Here is an 18,746-nt window from a genome sequence, read left to right on the forward strand (position 1 = left end):
TCCCATTTCAAATATTGAGGAACTGTTCAGTCGGGTCCATGCTAGGGATACCATGCCCCTTTTTCTGTATCCAATTTCACCATTTGGATTAGATTCAATCCTGGGAAAGTTTGCATCTCACGAAAAAGGTTAGGGTCTCTGCTCATACATTCTTCAGCTTTTAAAATCTGCCTTCCTGGGGACAGGATTGCTTTTCACTGCATGCCTAGGGACTTCTTGAGGCAACTAGTGGTTCAGTGAATAGAACACTGGGCCTGAAGCCAGGAAGATATGAGTTCAAATCCAGCCTTTGATTGTCTGACAAAAGGCTCCACTGGATCCACTGGAGAAAGAAATGGCATACCACACCAGTACCTTTGTCAAGAAAACCCTATGGATGTGAAAATGCTTTGTAAAATATCACATAAACAGAAAGTATTATTAACCGTATTGGGCAGGAGCCATGGAGAGGTCAGAGAAGGAGATAATATAAATGATAGAGTGCTAGATTTGGAATAGGAAAGACCTGAATTCAAATCCAGTCTTAGACACTTACTGTTTGACTCTGAACAAGTCACTTGTCTTCTGACTGACTCAGGTTCCTCAGCTTTAAAAGGGTGATGATAATAGTACCTACCTCTCAGGGTTATTGAGAGGATCAAATGAAATAATATTTAGAAAGTGCTTAACACAGTGCCTGCCATATAATAGGCACTATATAAATGTTAGCTATCATCATCTTTATTTTGTTGTTGTTGTTGTTAGGATAGATGTTCAATTAAGGATAACTTTAGGATGTTCAGATCTAATAAGTCTTTTCTATCATTTCATCTCACTACTTTCTCTGCTTCTACTCCCTTTAGACCACTGAGACTTTAGGGCTACTCTTTCTCTTTTGTTCAAAAGAGTTCATTCTAAGTCATGGGCATCATTTCTCTCATTGCAAGCTTTTCTCTCATTGGAAACATCAACATGCACATTTCCTTTGTGGTTTTCACCACTATCACATAGCTATCATAAATGACTTTTCCTCATTGGGCTCAATATACATATAATTCTGGACAACTAGACAGAGATATCAATCTCTTTCTCTTTTTCATTTCCTTTTAGATTCATACACAGGATCAGGATGGAGGAATCATCAATTAGGAGCCCTTCCAGCTTCCCAAATAAACCAGATCTTGAACCTTCAATTACTGACCCAGGTATTTCCACCAAACCTTTCCAGGATATCTGTTAAAATTTAACATTTGTGTATCCTAGTTTAACATAAATCCTTTGGATAAGGTGAATAACTTTTCTTTCATATTTGAAGAAGGGATTTTTATATCAAGGAAAGCATATTTATAAGGGAGAAGTACATTTGGGTTCTGGTAAGATTAAAGTGGTAGCCAATGAATTTCTAATTTAGATACCTAGGAAGGAAATTACTTATGGTGATTTTGGGGATGACCATGTGGCTAAGTTGGGGAAAAGCTGGGTTAGTTGCCTTTCTGGCTTAGGTGATGTGCTCTGTGGAAAGAGTGCTTGACTTAGAGTCAGAAAGGACTGCAATTCCTATAACTTTGCAATTTCCTCTTATGTAAAATGCAGATGATAATACCTTCAATGCTTCTCTCACACAATTGTCATGAAGATCAAATGAGATAATATATTTGAAATGTCAGAATGAATGCTATTTATTACTCTTTCTAAAATTTCTCCTACAGATAAGTTGACACCTTATTTCTGATTCTCCTTTAGTCTAACAGATCTTGTATAAGAAAAGTAATTTATGATGGGAGGAAGCATGTTATGCTGGGAAGGCTAATAGACTTTGCACCAGGAAGACCTGCGTGCCAGTCTTAGCCCTGGCACTAGTCTTGTGACACTGCCACAGCTAATTAATTCTTTCAGTCCTCAATTTCTTCATTTGTAAAATGTGAATAACTTTCACTATTTACAAAATTATTAAGAGGAAAGTCCTTATAGACCTTAAAATACTATATCAGTGTGCCCTCTTAGCAGTGATCACCTTACTAGTATAATTTCCTCCAATCTGTCTTATGAGATAGACGGAATTTGGAGGTATGCAGAACATTTTTCTCCTGGCATTTGGAAGAGGCTCCTGCCAACACCTCATGTTCTGGCTCCTAGGTTTCTATGGATGTCAACATATATCCTGATGAAGCAAGATAGGGCTGATGTCAAAGGCTTCTATTTCCTTCACTTTGCCTCTTCTCTGACTCATCCTTGTTCTGTTCTGATATTAATTCCCAGCCCTAATTATTCCATTGTCTTTCAACCCCAATTCAAATCCCACTCATTCTCCAGTGTTTGTGACTAATTGAAGGTTCTCTCTTAACCATCAGAAAGTGCAGAGCAGGAAGTAACGACTCTGGTATCTCCTCTTCCTCTTTCTGCTGCACCAGAGGAAGAATGGGGACCAATTCCTAATGACATCTTTGTCAAAGGTACCATTTACTTATAGTTCTCAGTCCATATTCTTTCTTTTATGTATGTTTAAACTGTTTGGTGGATATAATTTTTAATAATTATGAAATAAAAATTTAGATAGAGCCAAAAGATAGAAGCATCATGATTAAAAAGTAAATTAAAATACATAGATCAGACCAAGTAAAAAACCATGTCAGCTCATGAAAGGGTTAAAATATGTACTTCTCTAGAATCATAGTGCAATGCAGAGTTCTGGACTGAATGAGATTCTATAGGCTTGGGTTCTAGTCCTGCATCTATCACTAGCTATTGGCATGAACTGATCAAATCACTTGACCTCTTTTGCAATCTGTTTTCACAGAAAATAGATAGTAGTACCAAATGATCTGTTGAGATTCTTTTCAGATCTAATATTCTATGATCTTCTGAAAACAATACACATGAAAATCACACAGCAGTTTACAGAAAGTAGGCACTTAAAATGTTTGTTGAATTGGGTTGAATTCTATCCATATTGACAAAAATGAAGCACATATTGGTCAAAACTGACCTTCATTTTAAGGAAAGAACCTTCAGGCCTGCAGATTATACTGATGAAGGGACATGTTTACAAATGTTTAAGAATATTTGTTTCTTTCTATAAGTCTTCACATTTCATGACCACGTTTCTCTGCATGGCTGCTTATGCCATGATTCCTTATATTATTAGGGAATTAATTATGATTAGGGAACTAATATTATTAAGAAGTATGCTTAAGAAGATAACCTTTCCATTTGTGCATAAAGGCATTATCAGGGAAAAATCTATAGAACTATTGGACATAAGAGACTTCTTGTTAGCACTGAAATAGTTCATAAATGTGTTTATTGGTGGCTAAAATAATTGTAACCAAGGTAAAACACTTTGTGACTCACAAGAAGTCCTCACGATAAATATGTGTATATGAACATTTGTATTCTGTCTCCTATGCTATATCAGTGAACATTTATACACACACAAGCTCACACACTCACACACACATCACCACTCAATTGGAACAACTGCAGAAATCCATATAAATGTGGAAATGTCAATAATTAAGTAAATAATCATTGTCACCTTGCTGTAGGTAATTTTCCTGGAAGTAAATAGACACAAGCTAGAGTGGAAAGAGAATTGTACCATGACTGAGAAGACCTGGGTTCCTGCTTCAACTTTGCTAAGCTTTGTAAACCTTGGTTTTGCTTTCTCTGAGCCTTAGTAAGAAAACTAAGAGGAGAAAAATCTATAAAATAAAATCTGTCCTATTCAGACAACTTCTGGAATCCTATATTCAGCTTAGGGTACCATCTCGGGAGCACATTGTGGTAGCAGATTTTTGGTAGTGGTGGGATCAGACTAGAAAGTTCTGAAGACCCTTCTAACTCCAAAATTCTGTGATTCTTAAGATCACAGATTTAGGGCTAAAAGAGACCATCTAGTACTACTCCCTAATTTTTTTTTGAGCACTGTCTTTTGAGCTCTCCTAAGCTAGAAGTGCAGTGGCCATTCACAAGCCCAGACCCACTATTTATTGGCATCAGAGTGTTGACTTGTTCCATTGCCATCCTGGGCCAGTTCATTCCTCCTGAGGTAGTTCCTGGGAGCTCACCATATTGACTAGACTTCGTAAGGACAACCGATTGGCTTAGTAGATGATAGCTCAGAATTCCTGAGCTTAAAAACTCCACCAGATTCAGACTTCCTGGTAACAGAGATCACAGGAATGTGCCACTGTGTCTGTTCCTCATTTTACAGATGAAGAAACTGAGGTCCGCAGAGGTTAAGTGGCATGTCCAAAGTTATGAAGATAATAAGCAAACTGAGGATTTTAATCCAAGTCCTCTGATTCCAAATTGGCATACTTTCCTTTTTTATTGTGCAGTTGCATCTTTGGTGATCTCTAAGGTTTCTTTGATCTATAAAATTTTATCCTTTTTTTTAAGTCGTATGTAATCTCTCCTAAAGTCAGAATGTGTACATTGCTATAGAAAATGAAGCCCCGGCAGCTAAGTGGTGCAGTGGATAAAGCACTGGCCCTGGATTCAGGAGGAGCTGAGTTCAAATATGGCCTCAGACATGACACATACTAGCTGTATGACCCTGGGCAAGTCACTTAACCCTCATTGTCCCCCCCCCCCAAAAGAAAGAAAGAAAAAGAAAGAAAATGAAGCCCCTATCCCACCCCTCCAAAAAAAAAAAACAAAACCCCAAACCCTCCACAACCACTCTCTTTTCCCCTCCATTTGCCCAGTAAGTCACTTCTAAACTTTGGAAAATTCTAGATAGGCTATATCTAATTTCAAAAAAAGAATTGTTTTTATTCATTCACAAGGCAGGGATTCACACCATCTCTAACATTTCTTCACTTGTCTCTATTAGATATCACTGATAGATCTTCTCCATGGGAAGTCATTGCATTGATTCTGGGGGTCCTTTGCCTACTGTTGATGATAACGTCTATATTTTTTGGTTATCAATGTAAGTGTTTCACAGCAAAATAAAAAGCAGGAATTGGGTTTCAGAACAAAATAAACAGCAGCAATTGTCCATAAATAGGTTCAAGAGCCTCATATCTTTCAATTATTGAACAGCTTATTTTTATTGTCAAGCAATAGTGACCATTTGTTTACTAGGGGTAAGAAGACAGAATTAGTGAAAAATATGTGAAACAGAAGCCACTAGTAATGGTTGATTTTTTTTTTTAAAGACTGTGAGGGGTAGCTAGGTGGTGCAGGGGATAAAGCACTGGCCTTGGATTCAGTAGGACCTGAGTTCAAGTCCAGCCTCAGACACTTGACACTTACTAGCTGTGTGACCCTGTGCAAGTCACTTAACACTCATTGCCCAGCCCCCCCCCCAAAAAAGACCTTGAGCTTTTAATACTGAAATTGTTTAACAAGGGGTATTGTAGAATTTACCCTCCAGCATATGAAGATGGTGACAGTGAAAAAGAGGGAGAAGGAAAAAGAGAAAATAATATATAATAAATAGGGGCAGCTAGGTGGCATAGTGGATAGAGCACTGGCCCTGGATTCAGGAGGACCTGAGTTCAAATCTGGCCTCAGACACTTAGCACTTACTAACTGTGTGACCCTGGGCAAGTAACTTTACCCCAATTGCCTAGCCAAAAGCAAACAAAATAATACTAATGTATAATAAACATAATAGTATAATATCTAATAAATATAGTATATAGCATTATGTCATTATATTATTGTATTATATTATAATTAATATATTCTCCAATATGACATTACATTATGATATATTATATATAAATATATGATACAATAGATATAATATATAATAAATATAATAAAATAATATATTTACCAGATTACTTTAGTAGAATATTACTATACTAAGTGTTCAAGAGATGGAAAGTTCCATGTAAGGAATCTATAATTTTAAATTTCTTATCCTGTATCTTTCTGGTAATATCATTTGTGGAACCCTTTCATGTAATTCTTTGTTAGTCATAAATCAAGAACTCACTCTGCAAACAATCAATTACATGTATGGATTTTATCTTGGTCTTTAGATTTTCAAAATACCCAGCAATCATCGAGTAATATGGATGACCTCACCAAAGAGCTGGAGTCTTTTCACCACGAAGTAGAAAACTTCACCGGAACAATAAAGAAAACACAAGAGGGTAACTTTGGGACTGGAATTTTCTCTCCTCGGAGCTTCAGAGTTCTCTCACCAATTCTCTGCCTATCAAATTCTTAACTATCCTTTAAAATCAAATTCAAATGGGATCTCTTCCATGAAATTTTGTTTGATACCTATAGCTAGTGATGTTCTTTCCTCCCTTAGGCTGCATAAAGAAATTTGTTTATACCTCTGATATTCACTTTAAAAATATTTTTAAATAAAGTTTTCACACACATAAAACCAATGCAACTAAAATGATAAGAAAAGCAGGAAATTAGGGAGGGAGAATATTTGCTTCAAATTTCTCTGATTAGGGTCTCATTTATCAAATATATAGGGAACTAAAACAGAGCTGTTCTAAATAAGAGTTGTTCTCCAGTTGATAAATGACTAAAGGATGTAAGTGGACAATTTTTAGAGGAAGAAATCAAAGCTATAAAAAGCCATTTGAAAAAAGAAGGCTCCAAATCACTAATAGTAAGAAAAATACAAAGTAAAACAACTCTGAGATACTACCTTACATAGTCAGAGTAGCTAAGATGAGAAAGAAAAGAAAAATGACAAATTCTGGAAGGAATGTAGGAAAATAAGTACACTAAATTGATTATTGGTGAAACTGTGAACTAGTCCAAACATTCTGGAAAGTAATTTGCAATTCTGCCCCCAAACTGTTAAATTTTGCATACCCTTTGACCCACTAACACTGCCACTAGGTCTATACCCCCCAAAAGAAAAGAAGCCATATGTACAAAAATATTTATAAGGGGGCAGCTAGATGGCATAGTGGCTAAAGTGCTGGCCCTGGATTCAGGAGTACCTGAGTTCAAATTTGGCCTCAGACACTTGAAACTTACTAGCTGTGTGACCCTGGGCAAGTCACTTAACCCCCATTGCTCCTCCAAAAAACCCAAAACAAAACAACAACAACAACAAAATATATTTATAGCAGCTCATTTGGAGATGGCATAGAATTTGAAACTAAGGAAATGTCTACCAACTGGGAAATAGCTAAACAAGCTATGGTACACAAATGTGGAATACTATTGTACTCTAAAAAATTATGAAGGGAATGGTTTCAGAGTAACAGCAATATTGTAAAAATAATCAAATGTGAAAGACTTAGTTACTTTGATCAATAAAACGACCCATAACAGTTCCAAAAGACTCATGACAAAAAATACCATCCACCTCCAGAGAGAGAACTGATGGACTCACTGCAGATTGAAGCATATTTTTTCCTCTTTCTTTTTCTCTTTTTTTTTTCACTACATGATTAATGTAGAAATTTGTTTTGCATGACTTCATACTTATATTTCTTGGCTTCTTGATGGATGGGGATAGGGTGGGGAGAGACAATTTGGAATTGAAAACAAAATAAAATTGAATTAGATGTATTTTCAATTATCATGCGTTTTCCCCCAACTCACCTTCCTGCTTTCCCACATTGAGGAAAAGTCATTGTAACAAATAGGCATAAACAAGAAAAACAAATTTGACTATTAGCTGGAAACGTGTGTCTCCAAAATATGTCTCATTCTGCATATTTAGTCCATTACCTTAGCAGAAGATGGGTAGGATGTTTCATCATTGGTCTAGAATTCTGATTGATCTTTGTTTTGATCAGAGTTCTTTCTTTCGTGAGGCAATTGGAGTTAAGTGACTTGCCCAGGGTCACACAGCTAGTAAGTGTTAAGTGTCTGAGGCTGGATTTGAACTCAGGTCCTCCTGAATCCAGGGCCAGTGCTCTAATTACTGCTCTACCTAGCTGCCCCTTGATCAGAATTCTTAAGTCAAGGTTATTCGTTTTTGTGATGTTATTGTTATGGTATAAATTGTTCTCCTAGTTTTTTTCACTTTACTCTTCATCAGATAAAATGTCTTTCCAAGTTTCTTTGGAACTGTCTCCATTATTTCTTATACCATAATTGCATTTCATTATAAAATAATTTTTTAAACTATTCCCCAATTGATGGGTAATCCTTTTAGTTTCTATTAAAAAACCCTATCATTTATTATCAATTTTCCAAATAAATATGTTAACTTGAGACTTTAGAGTTTTCCTAAGTAATTCTCTTAGATTCACTTTTGTATTCACTTTATTTTTGGAAGAGTTTAAAACCATTAAATATTCATTAAAATAGAACAAGTTCTTTTTAAAGATGCCAAGTTTTAAACTAACCCGTGTCTAGTATATCATAGCTATCAGTGTTACAGTTTATTAATAATCTTGTCTCTTAGCACTCTAATACTCTTACTCAGTATTGTACGTGATATATATTTAAGGGCTATAGGTCTCTCTCATGGATATTGGAGGTGTAAAAAATTTATCATTCTCAACAAACCTTAAAATGGAAGTCATTTTTGACTCATTGCCAACCAGATTAGCTAAAGCTCTCTTCCACTAAATAAAAGTGTATGTGATATGTATTCACATGTAAATATACTTTATCATGGTCTTCTTGAATTGTATTGACTCCTGAGCTTGGAATCATGGAAAATGTAATAATTTTAAGCTTAAATAATGAATAATTGTTTTCATATTTTCATTTTTTGTTTATTTGAATTTGTATGAATTTAAATTCATTTTTCCAGGACATTTTTAAGGCTATTTAAGCAGAAATGAGGAGAGCAGTAGCAGAGTATAAAATGTATGGTATTTGTTATTTTCCTTTAGTTTCATTGTGAAGCATAGCAAGAAATATAGCAAGTTTTTAAAATCCCAAAATAAAAGCAACCATGTGGAATATAAATATATTTTAGACTTAAAAAAATACTCAACATATAAAAACCCTTTTCTGGAAAATAAACCCACAAGACACAAATGAATTGTTAAAAAACTAAAATGTGCCTTTTTACTGCTATTTATTTTTACAATTTGACTTGTTTAATAAAACACCTTCCCTTCTCAGTAAAAAAAGCAACCATCTATATAAAACTATAGAAAATATCTACATCTCTATGTATTTAAATATCTATATAATACTATATAAAAACTGCCTATAAAAAGGTACCATAAATATTTTTGTGTGCATGGGAATTTTTCCTCTTTCTTTGATCTTTTTGGTAGCACAGATATAATTGGGTCAAAGGGTTTTGTCAAAATAAGTTGCTTTCAAGAATAGCTAGACAAATTAATATCAACAACAATGCGTCTATGTGCCTGTTTTACTGCAGTCCCTCCAACACCGGTTATTTTTCTTTTCTTTGGTCAACTTTGCCAATCTGATGGGTATAGGATAAAATCACAGAGTTGCTTTGATGTGCATTTCTCTAATTATTATTGATTTGGAGTATTTTTTCATATAGTTATACATAGATTAGATGTGTCCTCTGAAAACTGCCTATTCATATTCTTTGACTGTATCAATTGGAGAACAGCCCTCCTTCTGACAAATTTCAATCAATTCCTATCTAGCTTGGAAATGAGACCTTTATCAGAAAAATTTTCTGCAAGTTTTTCTCCCAGCTAATTGTTTCCCTTCTAATCTTAATTACTTTGGATTTATTTGTGCAAAAGCTTTTAACTTTTGCAGTGTTTACATAAATTTGAAGTTTTATATTGTATTTTGTATACAATTGTCCATTTTATATTCTGTGATCCTTTCCTTTATTTGGTCATGAACTCTTACCCTAACTTTAGATCTGAAAGGTAATTTCTTCCTTGTTCCTCTAAGTTGTTTATGATGTGACCTTTTACATCTAGGTCATATATCTATTTGGAGCTTAGCTTAGCATATGGTACAAGGCGTTGGTCTGATGCATACACTTAGCATGTATTATTATTTTTTTTTTGGTGGAGCAATGAGGGTTAAGTGACTTGCCCAGGGTCACACAACTAGTAAGTGTCAAGTGTCTGAGGCCAGACTTGAACTCAGGTCCTCCTGAATCCAGGGCTGGTGCTTTTATCCACTGTACCACCTAGCTGCCCCACTTAGCATGTATTATTGAGTAATGTGTTGTGTCCCTAGTGAAGCATAAGCTCTATGAGGGAGGATCATCTTATCTATTCCCTGCCCCCCAGCAGTGTAGCACAGTACACTGCATATAGCAGTAGTATTATCTATATTTGTTGAATTATATAGAATAATTTACCAAATATTTGAGTGTCTCAATGAGGGGAGGGATGAGGAGTAGATGCCAGACTTTTGTTAGGTGTGGGGTTATAGAGGAAACTGCAAATCACAGTCTTAGAGACTTGCCTTAGGCACTAAGAAGTTAAGAGGCTTGTCCAGAATCAGTATGACTCAGAGACAGGATTTCAACCCAATTTTTCTCGATTCTGAGGCTGTGTTGCTTAAATTAAATGTTTGTCCAAATAGCATTAAGTATACATGTAAATAAAAAGTTAGTCATGTCAAAGTCTTTTAACTTCTGATGTTTGAAATAACTGATCATTATAGTGATAAATCCCTTTTACTTTTTTGAGAAAGGCAAAACAAACTGACTTGACCATCTTAGAGTTTGATCATTTCTGTCCTTTAGATATTGCTTTAGGGATAGCACAGAGGACAAGTGAAATTTGTTTTATGTGAATTTATTTTATATCCTGCTACTTTGCTAAAGTTGTTAATTGTTTCAAGTAATTTTTGAGTTGATTCTCTAGGATTCTCTAAGTATAACATCATATCATCTGCAAAGAGTGATAATTTTTTTTCCTCCTTGCCTATTCTAATTCCTTTAATTCCTTTTTCTTCTCTTATTGCTAAAGCTAACATTTCTAGTACAATATTAAGTAATAGAGGTAATAATGGACATCCCTGTTTCACCCCTGATCTTATTGGGAAGGCCTCTAACTTATCTCCATTACATATAATGCTTGCTGATGGTTTTAGGTAGATACCACTTATTATTTTAAGGAAAGCACCACCTATTCCTCAGCTCTCTAGTGTTTTTATTAGGAATGGATGCTATATTTTGTCAAAAGCTTTCTCTGCATCTATTGAGATAATCATATGATTTTGGTTGGTTTTCTTATTGATGTGGTTGATTATGTTAATAGTTTTCCTAATGTTGAACCAGCCCTGCATTCCTGGTATAAATCCTACCTGGTCATAGTGTATTATCCTGGTGATCACTTGCTGTAATCTCCTTGCTAATATCTTATTTAGGATTTTTGCATCAATATTAACTAGGGAAATTGGTTTATAATTTTCTTTCTCTGTTTTTGCTCTGCCTGGTTTTGGTATCAACACCATATTTGTGTCATAAAAGGAATGTGGTAGAACTCCTTCACCTATTTTCCCAAATAATTTGAATAATATTGTAATTAATTATTCTTTAAATGTTTGGTAGAATTCACTTGTAAAACCATCTGACCTTGGAGATTTTTTTCTTAGGGAGTTCATTAATGGCTTGTTCAATTTCTTTTTCTGATATGGGCTTATTTAAGGATTTTATTTCCTCTTCAGTTAACCTGGGCAGTTTGTGTTTTTGTAAATATTTATCAATTTCATTTAGATTGTCAAATTTATTGGCATACAATTGGGCAAAGTAGTTCCTAATTATTGCTTTAATTTCCACTTTATTGGTGGTGAAATCACCCCTTTCATTTTTGATACTGTTAATTTGGTTTTCTTCTTTCTTTTTAAAAATCAAATTAACCAATGGTTTATCAATTTTATTGTTGTTTTTTCATAAAATCATCTCTTAGTTTTATTGATTAATTCTATGGTTTTCTTGCTTTCAATTTTATTAATTACTCCTTTAATTTTCAGGATTTCTAATTTAGTATTTAATTGGGGATTTCTAATTTGTTCTTTTTCTAGCTTTTTAAGTTGCATGCCCAATTCATTTATCTCCTCTTTCTCTTTTTTATTGATGTAAGCATTTAGAGATATAAAATTTCCACTAAGCACTGCTTTGGCTGCATCCCATAGATTTTGGTATGTTGTCTCATTATTGTCATTGTCTTGGATGAAGTTATTGTTTGTTTCTATGATTTGTTGTTTGACATTCTTTAAAATGAGATTATATAGTTTCCCACTGATTTTCAGTCTACCTTTCCATGGCTCTTTATTACATGTAATTTTTATTGCATCATGATCTGAAAAGGATGCGTTTACTATTTCTGCCTTTCTACATTTGACTATGAGGCTTTTTTAAATGCTCAATTTTTGAATATGTGCCATGTACTACTGAGAAAAAAGGTATATTCCTTTCTATCCCCATTCAGTTTTCTCCAGACATCTATCATACCTAACTTTTCTAACATTCTATTCACATCTTTAACTTCTTTTTTATTTATTTTGTGGCTAGATTTATCTAATTCTGAGGTGAAGATTCATATCCCCCACTAGTATAGTTTTGCTGTCTATTTCCTCCTGTAACTCATTTAACTTCTCTAAGAATTTGGATGCTATACCACTTGGCGCATACATGTTTATTATTGATATTGCTTCATTATCTATAGTACCTTTTAACAAGATGTAGTTTCCTTCCTTATCTCTTTTAATGAGATCTATTTTGCCTTTGCTTTGTCTGAGATAAGAATTGCTACCCCTGCTTTTTTGGTTTCAGTTGAAGTATAATATATTCTGCTCCAACCTTTTACCTTTACTCTGTGTGTATCTCTCTGCTTTAAATGTGTTTCTTGTAAACAGCATATTGTAGTATTCCAGTTTTTAATCCATTCTGCTATTCACTTGCATTTTATGGCAGAGTTCATCCCATTCACATTCACAATTATCACTGTCTATTTCCCTCCATCCTATTGACCCCCTTCGTATGTTTCCCCCCTTCTTTCACCCTATTCCTCCTCACTGATGTTTTACTTCTTACCCCTGCCTCTACCAATCTGCCCTCCTTTTTATTAGCCCTCCTCCCTTTTCTTTACCCTTTTCCCCCCTGCTTCTGCCCTCCCTTCTATCAGTGCCCCCTTTCCCCTTACCCTTTTACTTCCCTAAAGAATAAGCTAAATTTGTTTATCCAAATGAATGTATATGTTATTCCCTCTTTGAATCAAATCTGATGAGAGTAAGGTTGAAACAATGCTCACCCCTTCCTTATTTCCCTCTATTGTAATAGGTTTTTTGCACCTCTTCATTTGATGTAATTCACCATTCCACCTCCCCTTTCCTCTTCTCCCCATAAACTACTTTTAACCCCTTAATTTTCTTTATATCTTCACATCAAAGATAATTTATATTTATACCCTCTGTGTATAATCCTTCTGTTTTCCCAAATATATATACAGTTCTCAAGAGTTATAAGTATTATTTTTCCCATGTAGGAATGTAAACCGTTAAACTTTATTGAATAACTTTCCCCCCCCCATTTACCTTTTTAAACTTCTCTTGAGTCTTGTATATTAAGATCAAATTTTCTATTCAGTTTTGGTCTTTTCAGCAGGAAACCTTGAAAGTCCCCTATTTCATTGAATGTCCATCTTTTCCCCTGAAAGAGAATGATCAGTTTTGCTGGGTAATAGATTCTTGGTTGCAATCCAAGCTCCTTTGCCTTCTGGAATGTCATATTCCAAGCCTTGTGATCCTTTAATGTTGAAGCTGCCAGGTCCTGAGCAATCCTGACTGTGGCTCCATGATATTTAAATTGATTCTTTCTGGCTGCTTGGAGTATTTTTTTCCTTCACCTGATAATTCTGGAATTTGGCTACAATATTCCTTGGAATTTTCCTTTTGGAGTCTCTTTCAGTAGATGATCGGTGGATTATTTCAATGATGATTTTATCCTCTGATTCTATAACATCAGGGAAGTTCTCCTTGATAATCTCCTGGAATATGGTGTCTAGACTCTTTCTCTGATCATGGCTTTCAGACAGTCCAGTGATTCTCAAATTATCTCTCCTGGATCTATTTTCGATGTCAGTTGTCTTTCCAATGAGGTATTTCACATTTTCTTCTATTTTTTCATTCTTTTGATTCTGTTTCACTGATTCCTGGTGTCTCATGGAGTCTTTAACTTTCAATCATCCCATTTGAATTTTTAAGTTTTCTTCAGTCAGATTATGCACCTCCAGGGGCAGCTAGGTGGTGCAGTGGATAGAGCACTGGCCTTGGATTCAGGAGGACCTGGGTTCAAATCCAGCCTCAGACCCTTAACATTTACTAGCTGTGTGACCCTGGGCAAGTCACTTAACCCCAATTTCCTCACACACACACACACACACACACACACACACACACACAGTGAAAAAAGATTATGCACCTCCTTTTCCATTTGTCCAAATGAATTTTTTAAGGAATTGTTTTCTTCAATCAATATTTGTGCTTCCTTTTCCAAGCTGCTGATTCTTCCCTTATAATTTCTTGTGTTGCTTTCATTTCTCTTCCCATTTTATCTTCTACCTCTCTCAATTGATTTTTAAAATCTTTTTTGAGCTCTTCCAAGAAGGCTTTTTGGTCTTAAGACCAATTCATCTTCCCTCTTGAGGCTTTACATGTAGGCAATTTGAGAGTATTGTCCTCATCTGAGTTTGTGTTTGCCTCTTCCCTATCGACACAGAATCTCTTAATGGTGAGAGCTCTTTTTTTTTCTTACTCATATTGCAGCTTATTATTATTATTTTTTTAAAAGTTGAGGACCACTCCTTGGGCAGCAGGGTCACTGTTTCAAGCTTCTTGTGCTGGGAGATAGGGGCTATGTCATTGGATTTCTACTCTGAGGCTTCTTTGGCTTGCGGATTTCTCACTGCCTTGGGCTTGTTCCTGGAGTATGCTGGGATGGCCAGACCTGGTCACACTCATCCTGTGGGTGGCCCCCTAGCTGGCAGCCTTCCCTCTCATCTGGTGCTGGTAGATCTCAACACTGGCCCACTGTGCCACCAGCCCACCGAGCCAAGATCAAGGGGCCTCAGTTGCTCTGCTGTGGCCTATCACTTCCGGCTGACTTGCCCCAACCCTCTCCAGACTATACTGTGCTGAGGTGCACTGTGCTCCCCCCCTACCTGAGTGAGACCAACCTTTCCTGAAGTCTTTTAAATTATCTCAGTCTTTTTGTAGGTTCTGGAGTTTCAGAATCTGTTTAGAGGCTTGATTTAATGTTCTTTTTGAGGGAACCGAAGGAGAGCTCAAGCAGCTTGCTGGCTTCTCTCCACCATCTTGGCCCTGCCTTGACAAGTGAAATTTACATTTGTAATCTGATATTTTTTGTTTTTGATATGTCCCTTATAGACATTTTAGGTAATCTTAAAACCCAGATTGAAAAGCTCTTTGACAAACTGAAGATGCAGAAGATGAAACAAGGTAATTTGGGATGAAGGATGTTTATGCTTGATGACTGAAATCACAGTCCCATTCTGTTACAGGCATAAAAAAGAAAATAAGGCTGTTTCATTGGGGAGACTTCTGGGGATGAGGGTTCTTTAAGACTAAGAGACCCATAGCCTGCTGCCTCTTGGCTATTAGTGCATTAATTCTATGAACCTCTGAATTAGCCAATTTTTTTCTCTAGGAAACTATTTTGAACCTTGTCTGAAACACTGGAAACAGTACGAAGATAATTGCTACCACCAAACTCTCAATGTTGCGTCTTGGTATGACTGTTCTAAACTTTGTGACTCCATGAATTCTACATTTTTACAGTCAGGAAATGATATGCTAATGGTAAGGAGGATGATTTCTCATTTGGAAGAATGAACTGTAGCTGCAACAGGCAATAATCAAGAAAATGGTTGACTTATAAAGAGGGAGGAGATAGAAAAATGAGCAAGAAGGGGAGTGGTTAAGAAAAGAGAGATGCATTTATTGGGAGAGGAGAAGATCAAGATAGAGTTCGTCTTGTGGCTTACACCCCCATAGGAATCCAGATGATGTTTGACATCCTTTCACATGTCTCTTCAAATTATTTGTCCATAATAGGCTTAACTTCATTCACCTTACTGAAATGTAATACAAATAACTCTAAAAACATTTTTCATGAACTCATTTTAAAGAGGAACATACATAAAACATAATCTTATTTATTTCTATGAACTAAATTTCCCTGGCTCACCCAGGTTGGAAGCACAGGGGCTACATACAGACCAACCCTATCAACTTCTGATCAGCTAGAAGCTTTAACCTGCTTTTTTTGTGTCCAGATAACCACTCCTTAGATATCTTAGGGGTTGGTCTCTTGCTCTTGGGGGCTCACCATTTTGATGCTGAACTTAGTGGGGACACCCTATTGACTTAGCCTCCTGTAGTTCTGAGCTCCTGATCTTAAGCCATATAACACTCTCAGTTTCCTCAGTAACAGGGATCATAAGTCTATACCACTTCACTCAGCTCAGTACAGTCATAAAAACGAGTCTGAGTCCTGACTCACACTTACTAATTGTGTAACCTTGGCCAAAGTCAATTTATTTGAACCTCAGTTGCCTAACCTGTAAAATACAGTAATAAAATTTGAAATACCTACCTCACAGAGCTGTTGCAAGGAACGAACTTAAAAACACCTTAGAAGTATTATGAAGATGTGCATTGTTGTTTTTATTGCTGTATTATGCCTTTATCTATGCCAAGAAGCCATTGTGAGTCGAACATTCTGATTCATCGTAGGATTTCATGAAAACAATGACATTAAATGATACCTGGGTTGGCATCAATTACCAAAAAGGCAGTGAGAAGTGGGAGTGGATGGATGGCTCTTCTTATGCTTTTAGGTAAGTCCATAGAACATATTTCAGTTCCTAAAAAACAAAAACAAAACCCTAACCCTTTTATTTTTTATAGCACACAGGCCTTGGGGAAGTGGTAAGAAGACATCTGGAATTTGGGTTTAGATGGAAGGCAGACCTTGAGAATTAGGACGCAGTTTCAACTTGATCTCTTGATTCATCACACTTGAAGATGATTGAATAAGGAAGAAAGAGGACTGGGGAGGAAAGGAGGATCCTTTCCCAAGGAAATAAATAAATAATCCCTGCTCCATAGCTCAATATAAATGTGTAACTCATTAGAAACCCATCAGAGTCAGGGGCAGCTAGGTGGTGCAGTGGATAGAGCACCAGCCCTGGAGTCAGGAGTACCTGAGTTCAAATCTGGCCTCAGACACTTAACACTTACTAGCTGTGTGACCCTGGGCAAGTCACTTAACCCCAATTGCCTCACTAAAAAAAAAAAAAAAGAAACCCATCAGAGTCAATAGATAAATAAATTTTGAGGATCTAGATCTGTGATTTCTTTGGTGGAAATTCCTGGTGTGGAAACTCTATCCACCAATGCAAATTAGCAGATTCTATCTGCCATCTTGGAGAGATTATTTTTATTATTTTATTTTATTATTTCTTTACTTTAGTAAAGAAGGATTAGTTGACTTGCCCAAGGCCATATATGTCAGAGACAGGCCTTGAACTACCATACATGCAGAAAAAGAATATCAGGGCCAGAATTCCTCTGCCTTATTAATTTGGAGGGTCAATTTGTTTTTTCCAAAACTAAGATATCCAAGCCCAGAGTCTTGTAAGCCTAGATAGCACAGAGAGAGAAAAAAAGAAGGGTTTAAGGCATCCCAGAATATACTAGATTCTGTGACTCTAGAACTGATATCCTCCTGGAACCTCTGGACCAACAGTGTGGCCTCAATGACCAACTTGATCTAGAATGAACCCAAAGATCCTGAATCATAACCTTGAGTTAGGATCAAAACTGAAACAAGGTAGGGTGTAGAACAAATTTGACAGGGTTTATTTTTTGGCATTTGCCTGAATGCTGGGTTTCCAAAGCAAAGAATGCAGAAGAGACATATGTTTCTCCTTTCATCAATATCCAAATACTGGCAGTCATTAGAATTACTTTCTGTCCCTCACAACTAACTAAAGCAATTCTCATAAGTATAAAATCTATGTCACTCAATTGTTTTTCCAGTGGCTGTGAAAAATCCCACAAGGCAAAATCTGTGGCTCCAATTTGCAGCAGGCTCATAAGGTTTTATCTTTCTCTCTCTCTTTTTTTTTATTACTACAGTTTACCACCAAAGCCAGAACAGAATTTCCAGGACTTATGTGTATATGTAAAATTACACACTGTGGATTCATATCAGTGTAATAAAACCCTGCCTTGTATGTGTGAGAAGGCGGCCCTCAGCGTTGAGAATTAAGATGATGTGAGAATCTATTTCCTGAAATGTTCCAATAGCATCATCATTCGGGGCCATCACCTTGACCTATTTGTATTTCTTGCTCTTGTGATTTCTTGCCATTTTGTGAGATGTCACTATATATAAATTTTAAAATATTCTGTTTCATGTATTAGTTATGGAAAGAGACATATTATGGCTTCTTAAGAGAACTTCAGTCATCATATTCTGCTGTTTTAGAATGCCCAAAAAATCAATAAGAGAATTCTTTTAAATATAGTGACTAATGGGATCATTTTGTTTGAATAGGGATTTATATTACTGGGTTAATGAAAACATTATAATAAATGATTTATTTTCTTTGCATTCTTTTTCTCTTGGAGTAGGGAAGACATTTACAAATTGTGCCTTTGTGTCCATTGTTTGTCAGCACAGGTAAAATAAAATGATAATCATGATAAAATGACATTTCACAGAATCAGAAAACCTCACAGTTTTAAGTGTAGCCCAGCAAAAAACTTGACTGAGAATCTCCTTTACAATACCCCTAATAAGTGGTTATCCTGCCTCAACTTAGATTTCTTCCAAAAAGGAGAAAGGCATTACATCACAAGAAAGTCTTTTCATAGAATCACAG

The 18,746-nt window shown here is 35.9% G+C and overlaps 1 protein-coding gene across 1 annotated transcript; it reads left to right on the forward strand.

Moving 5' to 3' along the window:
* Positions 1 to 1,055: 1,055 nt before the first annotated feature.
* LOC122729935 (C-type lectin domain family 1 member B-like) lies at positions 1,056 to 18,427 on the forward strand. The gene is made up of 8 exons (XM_043969078.1): positions 1,056 to 1,184; positions 2,331 to 2,432; positions 4,817 to 4,915; positions 5,979 to 6,092; positions 15,223 to 15,294; positions 15,503 to 15,654; positions 16,591 to 16,694; positions 17,998 to 18,427. Exons 1-8 carry the CDS (start codon positions 1,109 to 1,111, stop codon positions 18,128 to 18,130), a joined length of 852 nt encoding a protein of 283 aa, XP_043825013.1. The 5' UTR covers positions 1,056 to 1,108; the 3' UTR covers positions 18,131 to 18,427.
* Positions 18,428 to 18,746: the final 319 nt, after the last annotated feature.

Source organism: Dromiciops gliroides, chromosome 5, assembly GCF_019393635.1.
Source record: "Dromiciops gliroides isolate mDroGli1 chromosome 5, mDroGli1.pri, whole genome shotgun sequence".
In the NCBI taxonomy this organism is placed as follows: Eukaryota; Metazoa; Chordata; class Mammalia; order Microbiotheria; family Microbiotheriidae; genus Dromiciops; species Dromiciops gliroides.

What these genes read in the sequence shown, in the direction of transcription:
- LOC122729935 (XM_043969078.1), top strand. Translation starts at nt 1,109, where the DNA reads ATGGAGGAATCATCAATTAGGAGCCCTTCCAGCTTCCCAAATAAACCA. An exon ending in TATATTTTTTGGTTATCAAT is followed by an intron (nt 4,916 to 5,978) that starts GTAAGTGTTTCA and finishes CTTGGTCTTTAG; the next exon opens with ATTTTCAAAATACCCAGCAA. An exon ending in CAGGAAATGATATGCTAATG is followed by an intron (nt 15,655 to 16,590) that starts GTAAGGAGGATG and finishes GATTCATCGTAG; the next exon opens with GATTTCATGAAAACAATGAC.